This window comes from Brassica oleracea, chromosome C9, assembly GCF_000695525.1.
Source record: "Brassica oleracea var. oleracea cultivar TO1000 chromosome C9, BOL, whole genome shotgun sequence".
NCBI lineage: Eukaryota > Viridiplantae > Streptophyta > Magnoliopsida > Brassicales > Brassicaceae > Brassica > Brassica oleracea.
Window position 1 is genome coordinate 4853903 of NC_027756.1, and position 8591 is coordinate 4862493.

The 8591-nt window shown below is 34.9% G+C and overlaps 2 protein-coding genes across 6 annotated transcripts in view; both read left to right on the forward strand.

Moving 5' to 3' along the window:
* The first annotated feature begins 1704 nt into the window (after positions 1-1704).
* On the forward strand, positions 1705-4743 carry LOC106313561 (LRR receptor-like serine/threonine-protein kinase FEI 1). Of its 3 annotated transcripts, none has more exons than XM_013751406.1 (12): positions 1705-1958; positions 2049-2184; positions 2272-2331; positions 2417-2488; positions 2572-2643; positions 2729-2800; positions 2876-2947; positions 3018-3130; positions 3205-3714; positions 3806-4060; positions 4129-4271; positions 4342-4743. In XM_013751406.1, the coding sequence occupies exons 1-12, from the start codon at positions 1877-1879 to the stop codon at positions 4576-4578; spliced, it is 1824 nt and encodes a 607-aa protein (XP_013606860.1). In that variant the 5' UTR covers positions 1705-1876; the 3' UTR covers positions 4579-4743. The 3 variants fall into 3 exon arrangements, with proteins under 3 accessions (XP_013606860.1, XP_013606858.1, XP_013606859.1); XM_013751404.1 differs by having other exon boundaries at positions 2272-2343; positions 4342-4742; XM_013751405.1 differs by having other exon boundaries at positions 2272-2343; positions 4129-4262; positions 4342-4740.
* Positions 4744-5476: 733 nt separating this feature from the next.
* Positions 5477-8591, forward strand: part of LOC106313719 — an 11754-nt gene continuing 8639 nt past the window's right edge. The window contains exons 1-2 of one of the 3 annotated variants that reach the window (XM_013751614.1): positions 5477-5698; positions 5803-6228. In XM_013751614.1, the coding sequence (XP_013607068.1) occupies positions 5895-6228 (334 nt within the window). In that variant the 5' untranslated portion in view covers positions 5477-5698; positions 5803-5894. Of the gene's footprint in view, positions 5703-5739; positions 6229-8591 lie in introns of those variants that run through there. The other 2 variants (XM_013751616.1, XM_013751615.1) reach the window with 2 other exon arrangements.

The following is an 8591-nucleotide window of genomic DNA, read 5'->3' on the forward strand; positions in this document are numbered from 1 at the left end:
CTCTTCTTCACCTATTATAAACTGGTATGCGTCGAATTTTTTCCGGATTGTACTAGATATTCGGGTCTTCACTCATACTGGGAAGATATAACTCCACGTTGGCTCCAATTCCCGGGAATGTTGTAGCCGGAGAGAGTCGTCGGCTCCGTAACGCCGTGAGTTAACGTGAAATACGTCGGTGGATTTCTACGGGCCGCGTTCCTTGGAAAAATGTAAAAGCCCACACAAAATAAAAGCTGAAGCCCTTACCCCTTTTGATGAAACACAGAGTTTGGCAATAGAGTGGACATGTGTCGCGCTCTGCTGAGATGACTTTCTGACCTGGATCCTAGGTGGCAACACAGGAAAGAGGCAAACATTTTTTATATATATATATAGATATGAGAATCCAACTAATAATTTTAAAGCCCAACTAATAATTTTAAAGCCCAAACTAAGAATTTCACATAAATAGTTTGATCAAATGATTCAAAACTTCAAAAGAAAAATAGTTTTGGGTAAATTTAAATTCGTCTTTTTCAAACACGTTCTCTCCCTTTGCCAACAAGGAAAATTCATGTACTATATCATTAATATCTGTTTGTAAACCTTAATTAATGTATGAACGAAACAGAAAATCCACAACGTCCCGGTTTTGGTCTAACCGGTCAACAAAAAGCCAATCATCTTTCATGGTTTAGCAATCTGTGATTAATGCAAGTGCAAAAAAATAGTCTGTAGATTTGGTCAAGATGACTCGGACAAAACATTTGTTTCAAAGCAGATCTCTCAGACAAAAGTATACAAGAAAGTTTTCATAACTTTTCACTCCCTCACTCGCGTCTTAAATTCACTTCTATAAACTAAATCACTTTCATTGACTCATTGCTGACTATTAATCATTAGCGAGTAGACTTCACAAACTGTACTCGCGAGTGTTTTGATTTACAAACTCTCTCTCTCTCTTCTCTTTGGTCTGCACATCTTTCCAAGAAGTTGCAGATTTTTCAAAAGTGTCTGCGGGGCATCCGGATCTTTGGATCGGATCTTACCGGATCCTAACAATTTAGACCCATATAGGTACATATAACTTTTCCGAACGATTCCGGGTCTAGTCTTATCTGGTCCGGATCGGTTCGGATCTATAATTTCAATACCATAAAAATTCAAAACTTTCGGGTATATTTCGGATCCGGGTCGGTTCGGATATTTAGGACACAAAATAGACCTGAAATACCCGAACTGAACCCGAAAACTCTAAAAATACTCGAAGAACTGCAAAATACCCAAAATTTTATCCAAAATCAGACCAAAAAACCCAAAACATACCTGAATTTTACCCGAATTATATTTTCTAAAAATCTAAAATTTTATCCGAAACCTATAATTATACCCGAAAATCTAAACCCGAAACTTTTAAAAAAATCCGAAATACCAAAAATATACCCTATCACCTAAATATACTTAGTATATACAATTATTTGCGGGTACTTCGGATACCCGAACGGGTCTCGGATAGGACCTGGACCCGAACCGAAATCCGCAGATCCAAAAAAAAAGACCCAATAAATACTTAGTATCGACCCAGACCCAAACCTATATTTTCGGGTCAGTTCCGGTCGGATCTTCGGGTCTGGATAAAATGCTCGGGCCTAGTCTCTGCTTCCACTAAGCTCGAGAAGAAGAGGGAAAATAACCCAAAAAATAAAAGATTAAAATTTAAAAAATTATTTTTAGGAGAAAACAAAAGTTAAGATTTTTCATCATGAAGTAGTCCTCACATCCTCGAGTGAGGGCACTACTTTGGGGGATAAAGTTCTCATCTTTATACTTACTCTTCTCCATCAAATCGAACTTAAGAAGCTCCTTTTCACTTGAAATCTGTTGAATCAGAGAAATGGGTATCTTGAATTGGGTCTTCTCAGTAGTTTCTGCAGCTACCCTTTTCGTTTCATGCTCTTCTGCTCTCACTCTCGATGGTTAGTGTATACTCTCTCTCTCTCTAAAGTCTCTGGCTTTTGTCGTGGTTTATTAGTAATGTAATGAAATTGGAGCTTTGAATCTTGAAGGGTTTGCTCTTCTGGAGTTGAAAAGTGGATGGAATGATACTAAGAACTCTCTAGAGAACTGGAGAGATTCAGACGAGTCTCCTTGTTCTTGGACTGGTGTCTCATGTAACCCTCAAGACCAAAGAGTTGTTTCAATGTAACAACTGCTCTCTCTGTCTTTTTTTTCTCACATTCTCAATCTTCAGCTTCTTTCTTTGAATCTGCATTGTTTATTTTGATGCAGAAACTTACCTTACATGCAACTAAGAGGGATCATATCTCCTAGCATTGGGAAACTTAGTAGGTTGCAGAGACTGTGAGTGATGCTTCTTTGTTTTTTATTGCTAAAGTTTCTGTCTTTAAATCAAAACTTGGTTGGAGTTATGTAGAGCACTTCATCAGAACAGCTTACATGGGACTATTCCTAATGAAATCACAAATTGCACTGAGCTCAGAGCTGTGTAAGTCACACATTGGTCTCTAACATCTTTAGTAATGTTTGGACATGGACATTGGTGTGTATAAGTTTTGAACTTGCTTTCAGTTACTTGCGGGCTAATTATCTTCAAGGAGAGATTCCACCAAACATTGGCAACCTCACTTTTCTTACTATCTTGTAAGTCTCATAATATTTTTTCGGTTTTTAGATCTTTTCATGTTTGATCATTTCAAAGGATTAGTGATGTTTGAGATGTTTCCAGGGATGTATCCAGCAATACACTGAAGGGTACTATCCCTTCTTCTATTAGTCGTCTTACACGTCTACGCTCCTTGTAAGTAGAGAACAAAGTCTCAGCCTTTTAGATGTAACTGTTGAAACATGTTCTTGAACTCTTTGTTTGATTCAGGAACATGTCAACCAACTTCTTCTCCGGGGAGATACCTGATATAGGAGTTCTCAGTAGATTTGGAGCTGATTCGTGAGTTTTTACATGATCAAGAACTTTCAGACAAAAGTCTCGTGCTAATGTTTTGTGTCTGAATGGTTAGATTCACTGCCACTGGTAACTTGGATCTTTGCGGCCGCCAGATTCACAAGCCATGTAGATCATCAATGGGGTTTCCTGTTGTTCTTCCTCATGCAGAAAGTGATGATGAATCAGGCAAGTTCTTTTTATTAAAACACACTCATTCTCTTCCTTTTGTCTTAAACTTTCTATTTTTGGAATGTTCACAGATTCTCCGAAGAGGTCGTCACACTTGATCAAAGGAATCTTGATAGGTGCAATGTCTACAATGGCCATTGCATTCATTGTGATCTTTGTGTTCCTATGGGTCTGGATGCTCTCAAAGAAGGAAAGAAAGGTGAAGAAGTACACAGAAGTCAAGAAACAGAAGGAACCTTGTGAGACAAGTAAGAAGCTGATCACATTCCATGGAGATCTTCCTTACTCCTCAACCGAGCTGATTGAGAAGCTGGAGTCTCTTGACGAAGAAGACATTGTTGGTTCAGGAGGGTTTGGGACGGTTTATAGAATGGTGATGAATGATCTTGGAACATTTGCTGTCAAGAAGATAGATAGGAGTAGACAAGGATCAGATAGGGTTTTTGAGCGAGAGGTTGAGATTTTGGGGAGTGTCAAGCACATCAATCTAGTGAATATGCGTGGTTACTGCCGCTTACCGACTTCAAGACTTCTCATCTATGATTATCTCACTGTGGGAAGCTTAGACGATCTTCTCCATGGTAAATGCACTTTTATACTATCTTCTCTATGGTTTAGGGCTATGGTTTATATTGGTGTTTGTGTGTAATTTTGGTTTCTTGATCTCACAAGAACGATCTCAAGAAGACGGTTTGTTTAATTGGAACGCACGGTTGAGAGTTGCACTGGGTTCCGCGAGGGGTCTCGCTTATTTGCACCATGATTGTAGCCCTAAGATAGTTCACCGCGACATAAAGTCAAGCAACATTCTACTTAATGATAAGCTGGAGCCTAGAGTCTCTGACTTTGGTCTTGCAAAGCTTCTTGTTGACGAAGAGGCTCATGTTACCACTGTGGTAGCTGGCACTTTTGGTTATCTTGCTCCAGGTACTGTTCTTTGATGAATCTTGGACAACAAGTAATTTGTTAAGTTTATAACCTTCTTGCGGAAACAGAGTATTTGCAGAATGGTAGAGCGACTGAGAAGTCTGATGTCTACAGCTTTGGGGTTCTTCTGCTTGAGCTTGTTACAGGAAAAAGACCAACAGACACTACATTTGTTAATAGAGGGTTAAACATTGTCGGATGGGTAAGAAAAGTAAGCTCAGATCTTCGGCTTTGATCATACAAGAACTGTTCTGTTTCTAATGACATGTTGTTTCTATCAGATGAACACTTTGCTGAAGGAGGATAGGTTAGAGGATGTAATGGACAAGAGATGTGTTGACGTAGATGAAGAGTCTGTGGAGGTGTTGATTGAGATAGCTGCGAGGTGTACAGCTGCTAACCCGGAAGACAGGCCGGCTATGAACCAGGTGGTTCAGTTGCTTGAGCAAGAAGTAATGTCGCCATCTTCTGCTACTGCAATAGATTACTATGATGATTCTCATTCTGATTACTGTTAGGGTTTAAAGATGGTGTAAGATCATTGAGGTGCATTGTGCTTGTGCACTTTTAAGGTTATACGAAATGTTACATTTGAAGCAGAGGGAGAGACTTGAGACCATTTAGTGGACTGCACTTTTATTGTAAGATATTTAGACTATTTATGAAAAATTTCTAATATACCTGAATGTAAATATTTTGTGTTAAAATTTTGGTATTTGTCAGCATAATAATTTTTTTAAATCTTTTTTTTTGGACAACAATTCTTTTTTAAAAAAAAATCTTATGAGATAAAATTCGTAGATTTAATTAAAGAAAAATGTATTAGACTCAAGTCACTCAATAAAGTTTTGATTTTTATTTTCTGGAATTTTTTAATGTTATCATCTCTGAAAAATGACCTTTCGTTTAATGGTAGAGTCTTCTGCGTCCATCTTTACGCCCCATCACCCTCCTAAAAGGCCAACGCTTTTTTGTCCTATTCGCTTCGCTAGTTGCTTACACACGTTCATACAAAGATAAAATAATTCCTCTCGAGTGACCAGAAAATTGTCTACCGTTAACACGAGACGCAATAGTATTACGTATTGATCATATGATATCGCATTTACATAGAGTATAGAGAGACCATTATAATCAAAGTAATGGACCTAATTAATGCTACTCTAATGAAAATTCAATTCACATAGCGATTGGAGATTTCATAATCCAGTTTGGACTTTAGTTTGAGATCCTATATTATGAGAATTATATATTAAGAGAAACCTATATATTTTTTGCATGAATTAATTGCAAACTGTACTCTGCAATTATTAATAGTAAAATTTACGCTCATGACGGTGAACTCTATTTTAACAAAAAAAAAAAGAATGACGGTGAACTCATTAATACTGCTATATATACAGGGAGTTATTTATTAAAAGATCACTATGAAAAAAAAAAAACAAAGTCGACTAGCATGCACATGATCAAGCTTAAAATTTTAGCGATATAACCAAAAAAAAAAAAAAAATTGATTAAAATTTAGTTATATAAATTTATTTAAGTGCTGGTTCTGATGAGTACTTCGTGATAATTATAGTTAGCATATTTTCTAAATTAAAATCGATCTCCATCGCTCTCGGATAGATTTGTGATTAGGTACGTAAGTATTTGCTAATCTCGTATCTATATAATATGCACATATGAGCTGCGTGCGTATATAAAAGAGATGCTAATCGCTTGTCCTTCTCTTATTGGTGAAGGGGGGGGGCAAAGACGAAGAGTATTTTAGCCTTTCTTGTGATACTTTTAGATTTTGAGCGGTCTTATCTTGTTCTACACCTTACCTTTTACCATGGCTACGGTTCCGGTAAGGCCACCACCTCCTCCGGCTGATTTACATCTTCGTCGGAACGTCTCTTCAACGATGGCTTCGAGATCTCCGGCAATGGTTGCTGCAGTTTCGAGCCGGCATTTTCTTGGGTTCTCTACTTATAGTAGATGCTTTGAGTTTAAATCCTTGAGCCAAATGAGGTATCCGGCTTTTTTGAGCCGTCGGCGGCGAGTAACCACGGTGGTGGCTTCGGCGAGAAACTTGACGTCTCCGTCGTCGTGGGAGCCTTGGAAGCCAGATAAGACGGCGGTGGCGACGCCTCTATTGCTGAGTGATGTCATCTGGCCGGCAGCTGGTATGTGGATTATTTAAGGAACTTTATATGCTAATGACACAATTACGATTATCATTTGTTTTGTCAAATGATATTGAGATTATAAGTTTCACTAATGCGTTTTTGTTCGTAAATCAGAAGAAAAACTACAACTGGCGATTAGGGTATAAAAGTTGAGAACAAACAAAATTAATAAATTAACTAATTAAAAAGTGAGATGTGGTACACATAAAAAGAATATAAAATAAAAAAAGAAGAGGAGAGATTAAAAAAATTGGATACAGAGAGAGAGATGGTGTCTCTTCCTAGTCCCTACGGCCAAATGGTCGTTTATGACCTGTCATTAGAGTGACAATTTTGTCGAATTTACCTTGAAATTAGGGTATGGTTTTTCATGACAAACGTGAAGAAATAAGCGTAAGCAAGAAATTTAGATATATTTAATTGGTTGGGGAAAATATTATCTGTAAAAGACAGAAAATAATATTGTTTTCAGATAAATATATCCAAAGATTATGTGATTGTTAATTAAAGTTTATACTTGAATCGTAATATATATATAGATAGATATATGTGTATTATCTGTAAAAGACAGAAAATAATATTGTTTTCAGATAAATATATCCAAAGATTATGTGATTGTTAATTAAAGTTTATACTTGAATCGTAATATATATATAGATAGATATCTCATATGTTTTGATTAATACAAATAATCTTAAAAATTTGATACAATTTTGTTTTGTAAAGTATTTTTTTGAAAAATATATATGATAAAAATTAAAAAAAGTAGTGAATCGACATGCAGTAAAATATCTATAAATTAATACTCAATAAATTAATAATCTTTATAAATTAATAAATTTTGCCGGTCCCAACTTGGGCTGGTGTAAAATATGACACAAATCGATAAAATAATAAGATAATAATATTTTTAAAACTTCCATGTAAATATATAGTCCCATTAAAATCATAAATTAATAATCTATCTATATATAATTTTATATAAGTACAAAATAAACATTATATTATTCATTTTATATTCACAATGAAAATATCTTTATTTTTCTTAACATTTTAATATATTTTGATAATATTTAGTAAAATTATATCGAAAACTATTTAACAATCATATAAAATATAAATACCAAATAAGATAATAAAAAAATATGAAAGTCAAATTTCTAAAATTAAATATTTTCGTATTTTATATAAACATATTAAAAATAGAAAAAAAATTAAATAAAGAAACTTTTGTAAATTAATATCTCTGTAAATTAATAAAATTTCAAAGTCCCAACATTATTAATTTATAGAGGTTTTACTGTAATTTGTAAATTTTTTGAACTTAGTTAACAATTATAATAACACAAAACTTTTTAAAAAAATTATAATTGTCATAAATGTGATCTCTTCCTTTTACGTAATACTTTTATATACGTAATAATGTAAATAGAATTTATCAAATCATTTGTTAGAATAATAATTATATAATTTTATACATTAAAAACTTTAAATTTAATCAAGATATACGTGTATTTATATATTTTCGGATCGGATCAGATATCCGTTTCTCAAAATTTTAATATTTGTGATTTGATTCGATTTTAACGGATATTGATTTTTAGTATTTGCTTTGTTTCGAAAGTTTACGGATATTCGGAATTTTCGGATCGAATCAAAACGAATAACGAATCAAATCAAATTTAACGGATAAAATGTCCGGGGCCATGTGTATATATAGTCAAACTGATGTTTGTGTCATGAGAATCCTAGTTAGTGTTTTTCTTTACCTATGCTGACACTAGATTCCTATTATTCAAAGGTTATGTATAGCTGAGTGCCCTAGAGTGTAAATGACTCAATTATTTTACCCATCTCTGGTTTGAACTAAGTTTGACTTTCAATGAAATTCCAATTAAAAAACAGATGATTCAACTAATTAAGTTTCCACTAGACATATACTCCGCCCATTTACTAGGAAAATTAGCAATTGGTTGATGAAAAATACAACAAAATGTTATTTTCTGAAATTACCACTACAAGAAAACATCAAGGATTCTGAGGGAAAAAATCGTCGGAATTTCGTCGGAATATCGTTATTCCGACGACATACCGACGAAACACGTCGTCGAAAATAATTCCTCGGAATTTATTTTTTCCTCGGAAATCCCTCGGAATTTTCCGTCGGAATTCCGAGGAAATAAATTTCCGAGGAAATTCCGAGGATCACTAGTTTGTCGGAAATGTCCTCGGAATATACCGAGGGAGAACTTCGTCGGTATAATTCCTCGGAAGTTCATCGATCGATGCGTTTTTGGACATATATACATCGATCGATAGGAGTATACCGACGGACATTTTCCTCGGTTTATTCCGAGGAA

Excerpts from the sequence above, each read along its gene's own strand:
- LOC106313561 (XM_013751404.1), top strand. The coding sequence starts at position 1,877 with ATGGGTATCTTGAATTGGGTCTTCTCAGTAGTTTCTGCAGCTACCCTT. Across the intron at positions 2,185-2,271 it reads GACCAAAGAGTTGTTTCAAT|AAACTTACCTTACATGCAAC; the intron begins GTAACAACTGCT and ends ATTTTGATGCAG. Across the intron at positions 2,489-2,571 it reads TGCACTGAGCTCAGAGCTGT|TTACTTGCGGGCTAATTATC; the intron begins GTAAGTCACACA and ends ACTTGCTTTCAG.